Below are 19,234 nucleotides of genomic sequence, written 5' to 3' on the forward strand. Positions count from 1 at the left end.
TTTGAAAAGGCAGCAAATTTTCCTGAAAATATTTTAGCAGAAGGATTTAAGCCCATCTATGGATATACAACACACTGCTTTCCTTTAGGTATGTTCAATAAATCAGTAAAGTTATACACAGCAGAGCAGCACAGAAGGACAATGCATAGTAATTCAGAGAATGCCCCTGTGCAGTGAGAAATGACTGATATTTGACTGATGTTTAAAAACACTTCCTCTACAGCAAGAGAGAAAGTACAAGCATATTCTTCTAATTAAAAAACAAGATTTGCACATTAATAAGATTTAACTCATATATATAAATGTCCTCCAAAATATTTGTAATAGTTTTATATTTGTTTGCATGACTCCAGGACAGTATTTAACAGCGTAACTATAAAGTTTCCAGAGCATTCATATCTGAACATGCACTCCTATCTGAAATTTCCAGGGAAAGCAGTCCCTTCAATCAAAAGTTACATGTTCTTTCAGCAGAAAAAAATAAAGGGGAGAAAAATGAGACAATACTTAGCTGTATGCAATCAGATTGAGTCTCAAAACTTTGAGACTTTGAACATGCCTTTTCCCCCATTCCTTTCAAGTTTTATGCTATGAAATATTTTCTGATAACAGGCCTCATTTCTGTCTCAGCTCCACACCAGTAAGGTTTTAATACTCAGCGTGTGATGAGAGATGAAACCAAGTGTGAACAACTTTTGGGTCCCATGAGTAGGCTGACTGTTGAAGCTGTCAGGTTCAATTGCATCATTCCACATTATTCAATGCCCCAAACTGCTCCCTAATTGTTAGAGGCTTAACATATTCAAAACCATTGTTTAGACTAATGCTGAAATGCCTACAGTTGAGTTTCCACAAAGAAAGGGGAGGGATTTAATTGTAGTTAAACCATTACTGAACTCTCTTCCTTTCGTGATAGGGCAACAAGGATGGCCAGAACAACCAATTCTAAGACAGCTTCTTAATCAGTTTATATCCAATCAACAGCCCTTTTCCCCTCTGCTTTAAAAACTGTCATTGCCATATTGTAGCTTTGTGTTATATCATATAATGCTTTACAATTAGTGACACATTACCTAATTACCTATTTCCGCCAGTATTTTGTCAAAAATAATTTCAAAGGTTAATTTTACTTCTTGTTTAACATAAAAACACGTCATTGTTCCTGTGGTTGGGGTCACACCATTTACCAATCATACCAGGTTATTCATCACAGCATGATGCTGTGATATGAAGTGCAGAACTACCCCTTGCTCCTACTAATACAGAGTCAAGAAATAAAAAGCATTAGAGATACCATTACCTACTTATGGCCAACTGCTACTGAAATCATATAAAAAATCTTGATGCAAATGAAATTTAAAGTTCAATTTTCTGCAAGCTGCTCTGCTACCCTTCTGAGATGTTACAAGCACTCTCCATGCATGTCTAGCTTCATGAAGTACGGAAGGAAATTCAAGCACAGGACCAAGTGCTAGCATCAGTTTACTTCATCTAGAAGATATCTTAAGCTGATGCATTTTGGTCTTTGGCAAGCAACATTTATCTGAACAATTAATTACTTAAAACCTGCATTGAAATTAAATGAGTTTAAATATGAACATATACTAATTCTAGATACATAATTATAATAAAACATTTATAATGTGCATATATAACAATTATTTTATTTTCTTGAGAGGTGAAAAGAGCTCCCCATCAAGTGACAGCAGCAGAAGCAACCTTGCCTTGTGTTTCCTACCTTAACCTGGGCAAGTGAAGAAATACTATTTTTATCCCTAGATTTTTTAAGGCTTTTGCTTGGGTGTTGAAGGCAATGGGAAGAACATGCTATTGCTTTCTTTTATTCTTTCAGAACTTGTGGTACAACCTCTAACTGCATGGAGGAGAGGTGAGGCACCCACCAATGCCCCTCATCACTCCCTCCTGTGAATTGCCAGCTGCCCCTTGGGATGGCAAAGCACCCCGACCCAAGGGTGGTCACAGCACAGCAGCACAGAGGGGTCCTGCCACGTGGACATTTTCTCATGCAACCCTTCCTGCAATGTAACCCTTGAAGATTTTCACCACAAATACAGAATTTGCTTAGAAATCTTAGAATGCTTATCATCACCTTGTTTCAAATGGAAAATCAAAAATCTAAATTCCTGTTTATTCTCCTATATGCCAAGAAACACAGATGGAAGACAACACAGAAAATCCTTAATAAAATACAGTTCCCAAATTTCTTCTGAAAAATTATCATCTGACTTTTCCAAACAACTAGCACAATAAAAAACAATATTAATCTGTAGTATGATAATTACTATTCATATATTTTAATTAAAATGATACTTTGATTTACATATTTTAATACATGCTTTGGCTGTCTTAAGTTGAACATAGCTAAATTTAAAATAAACAATATTTACCACTTGACTGAAACAACCTACAGCACTACTGATGACTGAAATCAAAGTGAATTTTTACAACAAACTTCACCTCACCTGCTTTCACAATCACCAATGCAAATCAAACCCAAACATCCACTGTAGTTTTTTACACATTCATTCTATGAAAGCAACACTGAAATTGAAAAGATAGCCCTCACATACTGCCACCATTACAATCCAAGCACTCTGAAGCCCTTAAAGTTTGGGGATTTTTAAAAACAGATAACCAAGGTCCAATTGCACAAAAAATGTTTTTGCCACCTGGCTGAAATAAAAAAATTAACTGGAGAGTATAATTAGGAGGTAGGAAATGTTAAAATAAAATCAGGAAAAGGGTTTATGATATCTTAGAAGAAAAGATCAACTTTTCATTCAAAAAGAACATTAATTTCAAGTGTACAGATTGTCATAATTTAAATTTGTCAGGAAAACTGTATTTGTGACATCATTCTTTGCATAAAATATTCACATTACTAGTAGTTTTTCTGTCTGCAGCAAAAATAAATCCTTTGAACTTCTAGCGGTAATGAAGACTCTAGCTTATGAACAAGCTAATAATCAAATACTGTCCTTGAGAATCAATTGTTTTGATTAAACATACAAATAAATCCTTCAATTAAATGAAACCATCTAACCTTCAAACACCAGCAGTCAAGTATTTTCCAAGACAGGCATGAATGAATACAACTGGGAAACACAGTGGGATTTGAAAGGCAAAATGAAAAATTAATGGCACACCTACGGAAACTAATTTATACCTCTGCCCAGTGTAAAACAAGGGCACATAAAGTCATTAAAAACCACATGGATAGAAGGCCTATCTTCCAGTAATGTGAAAACACTATAACCTCAACTACTACTTTGCTCCTCTCTTTCATGTTGACTACCCAGATATCAGATAAATTTTTAACCAATTAAGATCTATTTATTTATATACCAGACATAAAAAAGAGACTTACAAAAACTTACTAGAATGCTACCTCATTAAGAGGTCTTTTTGTTTTGTTAGGTTTTTTTTGTTTGGGGGTTTTGTTTCAGGTTTGAGTTTGTTTTTTAAAGGAGGCTTTGTAGAGATAAGACCCTGGGATTCCTTCACAAGCCTAACTGAAAACAGAGTCATCATTTCAACACAAAGCCCTTTCACCTTAAGCTGGTTGCTCTATCCTTTCCATCTCCCTCTGTCTTCACAGCACTTAAACTGTATGTGCTGTACATGGACATGGAAGCAGTATCTTGCCCAAGAATCTCTTTTACTTGAGAACTTTAATCTATGTACGAGGAATCTTAACTTCACTCTCATTGAAACTACCTTCTTAAGAAACAAACTCAGTATATCCAGAGGAATCTATTTTCTTCATGCCAGTATTCCAAAGAAAGCAAGACACTTGCAATACGGCAAATAATTCTGAGATCTGAGAGAAAAGTAACTACTTTCAAGATAATCTGTAATTTCAAAAAGTGTAATAATAAAGAATCAGCCACTTATTCACAAGCATGGACATTTTAACTATCTAAATATCAACAGTCTTTGCTATTTAGGTGATGAAACAAACACCTTCAGTAGTAGAATTGCTGCTGTGCAAAAATGCTTGCAAGATTCTCAACATTTACACAAGGCCTATAAGCCACCGCCTCATCAACCAACTCTGCTTGCAACAAACACACACCATGCATAACTGAAATCTTTCTCAAGTAAGACCTAAACATTGTTTCATCTAAATAGTTTTATTATTTCCATTGCATGCAAACTAGAACATTTCACACTTTTTACATTCACCACCATTATTATTGTCTCAGGCTGCTAAATTGAAGTAGTGCTACACTCAGTTCAACGAAGAGGTCAATGTGCCTCAGTTGCCTGGAGACTGATGGTTGCTACAGCAGCACCAGATAAGCCAAGTTAAATAAGCTTCAGCTTGAAGGCAGAAAACATTTATTGCTAGAGCGAAACATTGATGCAGTTGTCTCAGCATGCGGCACTGTGCAAAACCCTGCACTGCCTTTCAGAGCACCTCCACGCTGCACAAGCCCACATGAAGACAAGCTTTCTGAAGCAAGAGGAAAACAAGATTTTCATTGGGCTAAATACTAGATTACTTGCAACTATGATTCCTTTGTTCTTCTAGTTGAGTCACATGTTAGAAGGAATTTTCCCTCTGGCTGTAAATTCTTCCTCCTTGCTACTCTTCTCCTCCCCCACCCCAAAAATCCTCAGACTGCATGAAAAGAAAATTAGCTTTGTACCCATTAAGAAAGTAGATAAAAATTAAAACAGCTTTTAAGTGAGAAACAAGACAATTTTGATGGAAAAACTTTTACTAGTGCAGTTCTTCCCCATTTTCATTTTGCAAGACTGAAATTTAAGGGGCTGTGACAGAAATATGATTGAGTAGGTTTGGAAGGAAAGCCTCTGTTTTGCACTGACATCCTACCCCACAATATCAAACCCCTCAGTGTACAACATAGTGAAGGATGCATTTAGCACACTTTCCAAATCTAGAAGCACTGGCGATTTCCTGTGGCAATGAGTCCCAAAGACAAGCAACATACTTTGTTAAAAATGATTCCTTTTTGTTCTGGATGTGCTGAGACTTCCTCTTGTACCTTTTGGGTAAGTTATAAGGAAAACCAAATAATTTCAGAATCCAAAGAGCCTGTGATCCGTGTTGATATTTTACCTTTGACCTAGTAAGGTAGGAGCCTCTTTCAAAAGAGACTTTAGCATCAAGTGTTTTGACAGGAACATAAAATATGTTAATTGGTTCTCATGTATCCAGCATTTCTATTGATTAGAGAAGTCTAGTACCACAGTAAGGATCTAATTTCCTTTTTCTGGAAGCATGCTGCTTAAACCACGCAACATCATTATCTCCAGATGTTTTATTCGTCTCTTTTTAATTATCACTCATATCAAAGGTAATATAAACAAAACAAAACAAAAAACTAAAACACCCAAAAAAACACCAAACCTCCAACAAACAACACCCCCTCCCCAAATTAACAACACACTGTATGACAATGTATAAACTGAACTTAAGAAATGAACTAACTTACTTGTTTTGGAGAAATTTTGGAATATATTAACATATTGTCATAATTGCTGTCTATGCTTTACCTTAATGACTACCTACTAAGAGGTGAGAGGTTTCCCAACAAGGCACACACCAAATATGGAGCAGAAATCTTTACTATCTGCACTCTGGACTTCCTAAGAGCTCTTATGGTATTCGGTATCTCAATGATTTCTATGTTAAGGAACAGACTTCAAAAGATGTCCTGAAAAATATGCAAAGAGTAAAGTTCTTCTTAAGTTCTAAAAATCATCTGATTACATGTCTAATGCAGTTTAATATAATTACACTAATTTACTTTGCACTGCAAAAAAAAAGGATTATTGCTTAAATTAGTTTGTTGATGTTGTGTCAAAGTCTCCAGTTTTAAGATGTTCTGATCTAAAGGTGACTACAGAAGTATTACACCAACTCTTAGTTTACATACAGTTGAGATGTGCATCTTTGGGAGCAGAGCAGGAAACTCAAGCAGCCAACCACCTAATGTAGGTCACATTTGTGACACACTAAAGTCCTAGAACTCAGGACAGCTTGGCTTTCTTCTCCATGTATTTTTTCTACTCCCCAAAGAAAATTTGATTAAACACTGATAGCTGATAGACCAGCCATTTTCTAGAGTATCCACAGGCAGGATGGCTCAGAACCGTCCCTTAAAACACTGCAGGTCTGCCCAGCTCTAGCAGACTCCAGATGCTTAAGCTGAAAATTTCCTTCTTTCCTTCCTCACGTTTACTTTGTGCTGCATATTACATTTTTAAAGAACCACAAATCTAAACCAGCAGGAAACAGGGTGTTTCTCTGAACAAGAATGGGAAACAAAAGTGGCCAAAGGAGTATCCTCCTTGGCCATCCCAAATTGAAGAATGCAGCACCCATAATTTGAGCTTACAACTGTAAACATGGAAGCAGTATCAATCAGGTAGGTGCATTTTATTGTCCCATGAAAATGCCCAAACCCCCCTCCTGCAGACTTGCAAAAACCCCTCTCAACTTGAGTTTTCAGCAAAGGAACATCTACTTGTTTAAGATGTACTATTAAGTTCCTTCACAATTCCACTCCTTCTGTGGAAGGTATAAGTAAGATTGCTCCCAAAACTGTTCCTAACTTCTCTGTTGAAAGGAACAAAAACTAAGAATAGAGTTCCTATTTCCTATCTTTTCATTTATTTTCCCATGAGTGCCAGAATATAAAATAAAAAGGACAAGAAAGTTCCCTTGATAGCATGCAAAATGATGAGCAGACTTAAACTATGACAAGGAAAAAAAACACTAAAAAAGGAAGCTAAAAATAGTATAGACTAGTAATTTGGAGAACAAGCAGGGGAATACAGAGATCCAAAATTAGGGACTAGGTTAATTCAGAAAATGAGAAAATAAAAACCACAGGGCAGATGCATCTGAAACATCACATGCCCTACATTCAGAAAAGACCTCAGGATTCCTTAGCTTTCACATTCCTCTGTCGTTAACAAGTAACTCCAAATCTACCTAAGAAAATAAGCCTTATCTCCCCCTAGAAGCTGGATCAGACAAAGGAGGATAACCACCTCCATTCCTTCATTTATATGAATGCTAAAGAAAATCCTGGGGGCTTTTGTATTGCTCCTAATGGAAGTAAAGCCAAAGGATCTTCGGAAGGGACAATGGACGTGATAAAAATGTTCTATGGGAACATATTTTTTCCAATGACCTTCTCTTTAGAATTTCTTAACATCCTTTAAAAAAAGAGACATGTAAAAAATTCCTTCCAATATTGACAAATTTATGATGTCCCCAAAATCATAATTACAAATGTCCAACAGAGATCTAAAAAAACAGCTGAAATCTTACGGGATGTACCTTAGTAGCACATATTTGAGGCTACTCCAAGTTTTACTACTATTCCAAGAGCCCATCTGTTAACATAACTGAGTAAGTGAGTAGACAAGATTTGGTCATAACTTGCTCTCTTAACTAATAGTTTCAGTAAAACCTAACTTTTAAACTATTACTTTTTACCTGCTACAGAGGTACAAGCTTACCTTAGCTTATAACCTCAGATGATGGTTTTCTTTTCATCAGAACACTACACAAGAAACATGCCAGCACCCTCTTATTTGAAGACTTCCATGGTCAAGAGCTGGACAAACAATGAGAATACATCCACAAGAGCCCAGCAAGCAGACAGCACTCTGATGGAACTTTGCAGAACTAAGTAGGTAAACCCTAACCCCTGACATTTAATCAGTCATTTACGCTAAATGGGAAGGGGATGAGGGGTAGGGGAAGATTTAAAAAAAAAAAAAAAAAATTTTAAAAAACCGGTTCCTTCAAGTGAAGAACAACTGCATGGCAAAACTAGGGTCTCCTGACTGGATCTCTCCAAGGTAGTGTGAACGTTATATGCACTGAAAGCAGGCTCACTGAAGCAGTGGAGGACTTTGTTAATTCAAATACAGGAGTTCACCTTTACAGCTGTCAACCAAAACTCACTATTTCAATCTCCCTGTGTATCTCAAACCCAAGGCTCTTTAAATGGTAGTACCTGAGAATAAGATCATGACAAGTAAATCTATGACCACTTGAAAACAAGTTTGGTAGTGAGGCAAGACACACAACTCCTTTGCTTCTTTGGGGATGAAAAAGAAAAAAGCCCCCAAGGCAACTCACAAGAAACAAAGGCGAAGGAAGGACAGGAATTTTAAGCAGTTAACCTATGGAGGGCTCTCTAGTTCAGCTAAACAGTAAGAGGAGGTCCATTTTCTAGGGTATACCTCTCTTTGTGTGACAATATGAGGAAAAAAAATACTATGGTCTTTCTCTTCCTGACTCATAAAATACAGGTTTTGTCCAATTGCTTTTTCAATCTGTTTTTCTTCTGACAGAGGTTAACAAACAGAAGTGGTGGTGCACAGCCCTTGCTTATTTAACTTCTCCATGTCAGTTGATTTTACAGACCTTTGTCGTATCCCATCTCAGTGTCTCTTTTTGAGGCCACGAGTCCCTCACTATTTACTCACTCCTTATAAAGCTGTTCTTTGCCATTGTTCACTGCCATGGCTCTTCTTGTACCTCTTTTGGCATGTACCATATCTGCTTTGAATAGAAACCGTCCTTTCCCTTTAACATTGATTTTATTTGCCCTCTTACCACCTTGTCAACACAGGCTGGTGAGGTCTTTCAGCAATTTGTGACAGCTGATCTTCATAATGGCCCACTGCATAACCCAGCATAATCAGCAAACTTGGTGTGTGCTCCTCCTCCTCCTTTCCCCAGACCATTTCTGAATACATCGAGCTGTACAAAAGGCTGAGTCTTCCCAAGACTCTGATGGCAAACCTCTCCTCTGTGAAAACTGACCATTGACTTATTTGGGGTTTTTTAAAAACTTTTAACCTCCTACTAAACTATGACACAATCCCTCACCCAAACTCCAAACTGTTCAATTTAAGTGTTGTCAGTGAGTTAGAGTGTGTAATGATCTATTGAAATTTTAAAAAAAGGAGAATTTCCTAAAGTACCAAATTTTTAATTCATTTCTTTAAAGTAGTTTCTATCAATTTGTGCAAAAGAGATACCACTCAATTTTGGGTGAAACCACCCTATTTCTTTAGAAAACCAGTCCAGAAGAATTCTGTAAAAATAGGAACTGCCACCTACAAGAACAAATTGCTATTTGATATTGCAATGTAATCTGTGTTGTTCTTCACATAGCATTTTTGCTATCCGTACACTTATAAACACCTGTTTGTGCACACATACACACACTAAGCTTGATTTTTTTCATGTTTCTACCCACTACCTTAGATCACTGCAGATAACTTACAAGTTCATTGCTTACAAGTACACAAAGATATATATTTGATACATTCATTCTAAGAGAGATCCCCATCAGGAAACGAAAAATGCAAGAAACAAGGAGTATAAAATCACTATGTATATTGTAGTATTCCTTAGTACTTCAACAGTAATCATGGTGATTTTCTGCAACTATAACTTCATATTCTCTTAGCTTGATAAATGTAATCTTGTCCAACTTAAATTCATGCAAAAAACTATCATAAAGGTATTTTTTCTGGTTTATTACTTCAACTATGCCATCCTTCTGCACTTCTCCCATGCCTCCATTATTCCTTCACCATCAAACATGAACTATTGATCTTCATTTGCATGACTTTTCAAATATAAAATTATAACATATATGTCAAGATTCATTTGTTACCAAGATGTCAGCCTTGGCCATCTCTTTGCCAGGGCTAGCCTAGCTGTTAAATTTGTTAAATCTTCCAAACAAAGCACTCTTTAACTGATACCATCATTTTTGCATAGAAAACTGAAAACTTTACATATTTTACTTATCAAAATCCTTTCTTATGTTCTGATTAAACATTAGTTAGAACACTGATGAACTGCAACCAGCATTTATACTACTAGTCATAATAAAGTTATTATTAATAAGCACTTCCTCAGACTACATTTAAAAAAATCTATGTGCTCTACAAATTAAGACTATGTGATACTATGGGGAACTTCCAGCCACTACAACATTTCATAACACATATAATGTTTATTAACCTATTTTCCAAATAAATTACTGTTTCTTTTAACATTGAAATTAAGCAGGTCAGTAACATGGTTTTCTATCTTAAACTCTTGTGATGGTTTACCTGAGTTGCAGCAACAACAGTAGTTATAGAAGGCGCAGTTGAAGGTGATAGAGCTCCCACTTGCTGCAAGTGGCCTGAAGCCTGCTGAGGTAAATGAGAACTGGAAACGGGAGTGCTAGATCCTGAGCCAGATACTGCATTTGGAAATGATACTGCTACATCATTGCTGCTAAAAATACCTGAAAAAAATTACAAAAACGATTACATGCATCTCTCTCTCTCCCCCTCCCTCTGTTTACTAGCAACCATGTAAATATGCAGTAGAAAATTAATCAAGACAAACAAGATCACTTAATACGTAATGCAGAAATCTCCTGTGTAGAAATTCTAACCATGCTGATTAATAAAAGTGCTCTCATCATTTAACATTCTACAGTTCAGGGAACACAGATTGATTCACTTTTAAGTTTTTTGTAAAACATATGTGATAAATCAAATATTTATGTGTGTTACAAACTGCTCAAATATTAACAGTGGCAGAATTTTTTGCTAAAATGCCTGCCTTCAGCTGAGTCTGCTATCAGAGTTTGTTCTTTCAATGTATTACCGTTAACTAAAGAATGAAGTATTATGCTATATAACTGTACACACACCATACAAATGGAAAAAAATACTTTTTAACTTTAAAGTAAATGTTACTAAACAACATACATTTGTTCAAAACTGTAATTTTGGCAACTAAGGATTGCTTGTGCTTTTTCAGAAAAATATTGACAGCAAGTCTGAGGACAAGGTACTCAGATTTGCCAATAGAACTGGTGGTATTTCATTTATTCACGAACTGTAATTCCATCCATGATCTATACGAATGCTCAACTAACATTTCTGCTAGAACAGCCAACAAATAAACGACTAAACACGTTAAAATTAGTCAGAGTCGTAAGTTAGCAATTTAAACAGGAAGAGTTCACACCCCTCTGTGAAGCCATTACTTCTGTTCATCTACATGCAGGGTAAAGTTCATTATAGAGGTTGGGAAAAAAAACCCTACTGACCAGAAGCCCAGGACAAGAAGTAGTACCTGTCTATGAAACCGTTAGGCTCCACGTGCATTAGATAAGTGAGCTGTCAGCTGGCCAAGGAATATCAAGCATGGTAGCACTGAACTGCAGTTAGAGGAAGAGTGCCACAGGGAGTAAACAGAAGTAGAATGAACATGGTTAGATCAAAAAAAGCAACAGAACTGAAATGCCAGTTAGAAGGCAAAGGGTGGAGCTAGTTTGTCACTCATACAAATAATGATTTGAAGAAGGCAGTGACAATAAGAAGATACGCAATGTTAAAACACCACTCGCCACCCAGATATCCCTCTGAGCACAGGCAGTCAAGGGAGGCTAACATCATCCAAACCCACACATAATATGCAAACACTGATGCATCTTAAACTCCCTGACTCTATTAACTGTCAAGAAAAATGGAAGAGAAAATCAGCCAGACCCACTAGAGAAAGAAGATATGAAAAAGCAACTGAAGAGACATCGGGACAACACTTCTTTCCTGCCTCACCAAGGTTTGTGACTTATCTTCTCCCCAGTCTCTTTATCATAGAGAAACTCCACACCTGCTCTGCTTTCCTACTAACCTTCGTATCTTTTTCCATTTAGCACACCTCCCCCTCTCCTTGGCTTTTTGTGGTCACCATCCCCAAAGCCTACAGGTACAGCCTTATTAGCAGTTAAGATCCTTGAAGTGTTCCCTTTGCTATGATCCTTTTCCAGTTCTAGCTGGATCATCTAACTAGACAGCACATTTTATGGATTCTGCTCTAATTCATCCCTACACACCACCAAAATGACCATGATTAACAAACGGCCTTGCTACTGAGTCTACTCTTAAATGTGACGTAATTACAATCACAAAAACTGAAATATAACCCAGGTCCTCAAAAGTTTTTTCAATTTGCTTTTAATCAGTAATTTCAAACTAATAAAAAGGATGAGATTTAACCCTTTGTTTCTTGAATGCAGTAAAACAATTAAATATACAAACCTTCCTGAAAATACAAGATTTTCATGGATTATCAGGCTTAAGGAACCATAAAATTTAAAAATAATGAAATATCACAGCACCTTTGAGTAAACCATAAGAGCTCATCACCACAAACACTATCACTCTCATAAAACATCAACAGCAATGAGAGGAGAAAACAAAATTTTTGGTGAGAGACAAGTACTAAAAATTAAGGATATTTTGCCAGAAAGGGAAAACAACTCCAAAATTTTAAAGCTATTATAATTTTTTTAAAGTCTTAATTTTTAAAAGTCTTACATATTTAATAACTGCAGTGCTTCTGCTGCTTCTATTTTAATAATAAGGTTTATTCTTCCTCTTAAAAATAAAATTCAGGAATACAAGCAGATAGTTATGAAATCACAGGCAAAAGAATATTTGAAAACAAAAGCAGCAAACTAGTTTGCCAGTGGAATGAGGTAAGCTAATACTTGTTGCCAGTTGTTGCAGTAATATTAAAAACACTACTTGTTGCTGTTGCAACATACAAGACAAATATGACCTATCAGCACACTCTTTTTGGGATAAGTATTTCCATTTAGCAATCCCTTACTTAACACATAAAGGACATGCACCTTCTGAAACTAGTCATGCAACCAAGATACTACTCCATGCAGTATTCAAATAAGATCTGTAAGATGAACATTGAAAAAAATCATTGATTTTCACACCTTTTCAAAAATACCTGTATAAAAACTATGTGTATATCATACTAGAAAGCCAAGACAATACACATTTGAAATGTCTCTAACATATTAAGTTGTCCTTTGGGGTTTGGGGAGAGATAAATAATTTTCTGGATCAGGAAGGAATGATAACAAAAACCTGAGCAAATCTCTGTAAACTACATTCATGTTTAAAACAAACCAACCACCTTGAAGTCCTTCCCGTATTAGTGAAAAGCCAAAGAGCTGTAACTGGTGATGGATGGCATTGTGTAATTTGCCAGCAGCATGAACAGCACGGCCAAATACCATCTTCAGCATTAACCAGAACACAGCTCCTCAGCTCCAGGTGGAAATGGACACCTCACAGTGTTCAGGTGAAGTCTGACTGTGTGTCACACCACTAACACAGCTGCAGAACACAGACTGCAGGTTCCAACAGATAAAATGCACATGTAGCCTACACTGCTGGCTCGAAAGGCTTAACAAAAAGGCAACTGAAAAAGAAAAAGTATTTCTGGCCAAAAAATAACTGCCTGCTTAGCACAGAAAGGTACTACCACAGAGGAGGGAACACATCAGATAATATAGACTGAAAAATATGCTTTTTTTATGCACCATCAATAAAAAACTCAGTATCAGAGGATACAAAAGCACTTCAAGAATAGTGAAAAGCAAAATAGCCTCAAATCAAAACTAGCAATATATACCAGGTAGCACACAGAACAATTTTAGTGGTTTTATTCAAAATCTCAAAAGTAAATAGTTCCATGAACAGAGGAGTTAACAAAACTGAGTAAATCCTGGATTCCCACAATGTGGCATCTCTCAGATGACATCAATACACTAAGTTTCCCCACCACAATTTCAGTATCTAGCTATGAAATCCTCACTTCTTATTTTCTAGTACTACAGCCCCCCCCTCCATTATCCAGCTCTCATACATTCCCTTCTTTATGCTGGTGACTTCCAAGTTCAGCAAGAGAGAAAAAACAGGCAGTATTTGGTTACTTTTGTCCCATTCACCATCCATTCCTATTACAGGAACATACATGTTTTAGACTTTTTTTCTGTAAACTGGACAACAGACTTAAAGCTTACTGGGGGCTGAAACCAAGAGAGACAATATCTAGACTGCTCCTTAGGAAGCTCATAAAATGGTCTCCCTAAAGCTGTATTTTCTCTTGTAGGTCAAAAATTTGAAACTATTACAACAATTCTGAAAAGCATAAGTTAGCTAAGATATCTGTCATAGGTGGCTCATCTTAGCATTTTGTTAAAACTCAGGAATAAGAAGAATATGGCCAAATAGGCCATTATTTTTCAAATGTAAACTTGCAGGCCCACAGAAGTTACAAAGAACTACAAAACCTTCCTACTTGGGGGGAGGACAGGTGGGCATAGGGTTGGACAACAGCCTCAAGGGAACTCATAGCTGAAATCACAGAAATACAAGGAAATTTTGAGTTATAAGAACTTCATTACACAAACTGAAGCTATACACACGTTTTCAGTACCTTCATTTTGTGTGGTAATCTCAAAAAGTCTCCCCTAAACTCATGGCAACTTCCTATACAGTGCAAAATGAAAAAGTGTCTTTGCATGAAGCAGTCCATTCATTAGTAACTAAGCATGTACAAAAAACTGATTAGGTTCCATTACACAAGAAAGAACATGTTCTGTTCCAGTACAATGTTAACAGTGGAAGAAGTACCCCTCTATGTTATTTTGTAACATGATCACAAACTGAAGTGAATTTAATGGAAAACAGAAGCAAATAAAAATGGGTAATTTTTTACAGTTGCCAAAGGAGAAGAAAGTTGCACTTCTACTGCCAAGGCAGCAACAATATTCACTTAAATTTATGAGATCATGAGCTTGGAAGCTAGGCCAATCTGTTGCCTTCATGAAGAAATCTGAAATCTAAGTACCAAATAATCACTCTACTTTCCTGCTGGTGATGAGGGAAGTGGCACAGTTCACTTTCAGATAGGCTGCTACAAGACTCTGCAGTAACAGTTCTAGAGGTGCACAGAAATCAAAGTTACTGATCTGCAGCTGGAAAACAAGCTACACTTCCCTCCCTTTCAGTGACTGGGCATCCTTTTTTGATGGAGGCACAGCAGCCTGTCCCAGATCAACAGCCAATGGCTTCCTTTCACAAAGGGCATTCTGAGTACTCTCCAGAACTGAGGCAGAAGTTAAAAAACCCCACAGACTCAAAATACCCAAAGAATGCACACTGCTGGAGGTGGAGGGGAGGAGGGAAGATACAAAGTACAAGTGCACATGTTTTCAAAAACTGGTTTTCTAACTGTTTTGAAACAGTTGCTCCAGTTTCATACCTATTGACAGAAGGCAGACTGCCACAACTATTCCCTTTGAGAATACTCTGTAGAGTGGATTTATAGTCAAAGACCAAAATACTTGACAAGAACCTGGACATAACTGAGGAACACAATCCAGCACAGCAATATGACATATATGTATGGTGAATCCATGATCATATAAGCTACATTTACAGTAAAGACCTGAAGTTTGCTATCAAACTCCATTACAATTAACCCCAAATCCTTGGCAACTCAGCCAGCACAAGATATTCAGGTACTCTCTTCTGTCTACTCCCATCCCTATGGTCATACCCCTGATTGTACAATTATCTATAATCAATCAGAAATGTGTTCAACAACAGGGTGGGGTGAAGGATCAGAAGCAACCCATGTGCTACTGACATTGTCTGCTGTGTTCAGCTAGTCCCACCTGCTAGAGTGAACAATGGTATTTTACACTTGATTCCATGTCCACTGATGGCCGCTCCTGTCAGCGGTCATGTTCCCACCTGGAATTAATCCAAGCTGATACAGGTCTGACACTGCAGCCCTCCACTGCAGCAGGGCTCAAACCCACATTTTTCACAGCCCACCCAAGATAAACGTTCTCTCTGAGAGAAAAGGTCTGAGTGTGACACGAGGAGACAGATGACATGCTAGACTAGGAAGACAGGGAGAACTGAACTGTTTTCCTAGCTCACTATATCCATCTCTGACAGTGAACAGCCATACAAGGAAAAGTACAAAAAAAGGGCAAGATGTAGTAATACTTTCCTCAAATGCTCTCCCAGCCTCTAGAAATCTATAATGTATGAATTTTGAGTGTGAGGAATGGTCTTTGTAATTACTAGTTTTAAATATGTTTCCAGCCTTGCCCCAGTGAATATCTTCCAATCCCTTTTGAACAGCTGAAGCTTTTCATAACATATATCATGGCAAAGTTACACCTTAGTTAAACTGTGCAGTTTTTTGGGGTGGAAAATGGCCGACACAGGGACAAAACACCTTTCACTTGTTTCCTCCAGATGTTCTGACTTCTCACAATAATCTTTGAAATGCTTTATAACTGCCTGTTTACATTTCACAATTAACTCAGCATTATGAAATAGGACAGGCAAAGAACTTCATGCTTGTTCCACCACGAGTCAAAAAGTTTTCAAGTACTCTTCTAGAATACAATACTAAGATAAAGAGCTCCTTGATCATATCTCAGACACATATGCTCATAACCACAAAAAACACCTGTACTTCAAATGTGCCACAGCACAGAAAGATCTTTGTAAAAGAAAAATTTAAACAGATAGGGAAGCACAACTGATAAAGACCTTGACTTTTTAAGGTTTAAAAGTTTTAAATGCTCACTTTCGTAACAGTAAGCCAATACAAGCCTCAGTTACTTAAATACAGCAAACTCAAAGCAAAGCAGTTTTAGGCTCACTTATGAGTATTCATGAATAGGAGCATGACTTGTGATGTACATTCCTTAATGATTTCAGAAAAATTTACTGTGTTTGCTTAAGATCTCTGAAAACAGATCTCTCAAACCATTCTGACAGCAATCTACCTTGGTGCTGGAAGGTGAGTCACTGGAAGTACCAGATTCCTCTTCACTGTGAACATAATCCAGTCCTTTATGGGAGTTTCTCCCTTTTGGATTTCAGTGATCTGAGGCTGGTGTTTTTGAAGGGAGGGGATAGGGGGGTGATGGGATAGCTTTTTCCCAGATTTCTGAAGACCTACAAATAGCTGTCATGAGCAACAGTTACAGCTTTCAAGTGGTGTTCCAGAACCTCATGGTCACATAGTTACACTTATGATTGCAATATCTGACAACCAAACAATAATTACTCAGTACTCTGAAATGTGCATAACAGAACTACTTCAGTCTTTTTAATTCACCCTTCTCTTGTTCTTTGTTTTTATCAATTTAGATGGTTTAGCTGAGCACTAATATATCCATGCCTCAATATAGGCAGATGACTTTTTATCAACACTGAAAAATTCTGCCCAAGTTGGGCTACATTCAAAAAATTTCAATTCACACTCAATACAGATTCTGTGTAGTTTATGTTATCTTGTTAAAGAAATCATACCATAAATACTGAATTTTGCCTGCATTGATGGAAATGCCAAGGCTACAGAACTGAAGTTTCTTTGGAAACATGTTGTCTTCTAAAAACAATCACAGCACTGAGACTGTTACAATGGATGTCTGTTCTGTATTACGACTATCCTCACTGCAACTCAAAAATCAGCATAAGACAGAACAATCAATGACAAAGACCTAACAACAGCAACAGGAGTATGAAATAGGACAGAAGACAGACCAAGCAAGAACTGAAGTTACCACAGAAAGGCAACAAGCAAACATTACAATTTACAGCTATTTCTAATGTAAAATAATCATATCACTGCTTCTCCTAGTCTTTTTTTAATGTATGCACTAAAACTGCCAAGAGATATGTATGCTCTACATGTGTATATATGCATGTATAGATATGTGCATCCCTCCTGCTCCTTTTCAGTGGTAGACTCATAGAGGAAGAGATGAGACTGCAAGGTCAAATCAAAACAGTTTGACTGTAAGATCCAGAGTGACTTGGGAGGACAAAGCACATTGTTATCACACAGTGAATAGCAGTGACAACTTTACATCTCTCAGCTGCAAATTTTGTCGTTTTTAGAAAAAGGTTTGGAAAAAGCAAAGATATAAGAATCTGACTATACAACTGCAAAACACAGCACTGAGTATACCATGTCTCTTAGTGGCAAAACTGCAGTGTGCCACTGTCTGCCTTCAAGTGTCTTGACTCTTTTCTATTGAGACAGGCACCTTAATGGAACAGCTTTCATGGCTCCATTTTCTAGTCCTCTTCTTTAGGACTAGATTCTCTGAAACTGGTTCAATATTTTAGCTATTATCTTTCCTCCTTCAGAGTGTGTCAGTACCAAATTTCAACTGACAGGGTTTGGCCACTTTTATAACAAAATCACTCATAATAAACCTCTCTGCTCCAAACTTATACTTGTTTCCACTCAAACTAAAACTCGCAGGTTTTCTTTTTGGTACTTTGTTGCCGATGTGCAGCCGGCTTAAACGGAGTGCAATGAAAAAACAAGCTCTTCACACAGACTCCATCAAAACTCTTGTTGACAGTGACATTTACAATCCTCAGCATTACCTGACAAATAATCTGAATATGCTGTTGGAGTAAATGATCTTCCTTTATTTAAATATTTATCTCAAGTTTTAATACTTTCTTTTCATCCTATATAAACATACATGACAAGATCTCTTCTTGCTGTTCATATTATCTAAATTTCTACCTACCCTCACTGATTCCACCCAGATCCATGCTTCTGACAAAACAAGAGCCCTACAATACCAGGATGGGGGGAGGGGGGGAAGGAAAGGCAATACTGGGGGAGAAAAGTAACCAACTTAACCTCAGAAGGTATCATGAAACATCACCACCACCCCACAATAAGGTAATTAAATAATAAATCCTGTCCAAACACCATTCTAAAACAAACATGTAGCCACCATTATGCTGTTCCACAACAGTAAGTTATACAAAGCATTACTATTGCCTGGCAATATATGCCCTTCCAACTATCCCTGCCACTAGTTTAAAAAACAAAAAGTGCAATGTGGAAAGAAGTCACAAATGGCATTCCATCGATTTCTGTTCTGCACCCTCTTGCCAATCTATACCTCTTCAACATTAAACAGCAAAAAGGCTCTGCTTATAAAACAGCAGAAACTCACCAAGTCCAAATTCAGCACACTTTGTCAGATACCCTTCAGGTGTTTTATTTTTGTTCAGAAAAATGGTGAGCTTGCTTTCCTTCATCTCAAAGCTGGTTCAGAGCATTGTATACCTGGGAGAGTGAGAGGGAAACCCTATATCAAAAGGAAAAAAAGCTAAACCTATTTTACTAAAGCAAAGCAAATCTAGAGAAATTTCAATATTTCTCACCACACATAGACTATGAAACATAAAGTTAATGTAATATTAAAAATTTTATTACTTAAGAGACCCCACCACTCTAGACATCTGCCTGACAGGTTTAATTCATGAC

The 19,234-nt window shown here is 37.1% G+C and overlaps 1 protein-coding gene across 2 annotated transcripts in view; it reads right to left on the minus strand.

Moving 5' to 3' along the window:
• Positions 1-19,234, minus strand: part of MLLT10 (MLLT10 histone lysine methyltransferase DOT1L cofactor) — a 123,884-nt gene that overhangs the window by 21,901 nt on the left and 82,749 nt on the right. For both annotated transcript variants that reach the window (XM_054273641.1, XM_054273640.1), the window contains exon 11: positions 10,147-10,325. In XM_054273641.1, coding sequence (XP_054129616.1) covers positions 10,147-10,325 — 179 coding nt within the window. The remainder of the gene's footprint in view (positions 1-10,146; positions 10,326-19,234) is intronic.

The sequence above is a fragment of the Melozone crissalis genome, unplaced genomic scaffold (genome assembly GCF_028551555.1).
Source record: "Melozone crissalis strain CALT ecotype California unplaced genomic scaffold, PUWL_Pcris_2 ptg000016l_1, whole genome shotgun sequence".
Taxonomy (NCBI): domain Eukaryota; kingdom Metazoa; phylum Chordata; class Aves; order Passeriformes; family Passerellidae; genus Melozone; species Melozone crissalis.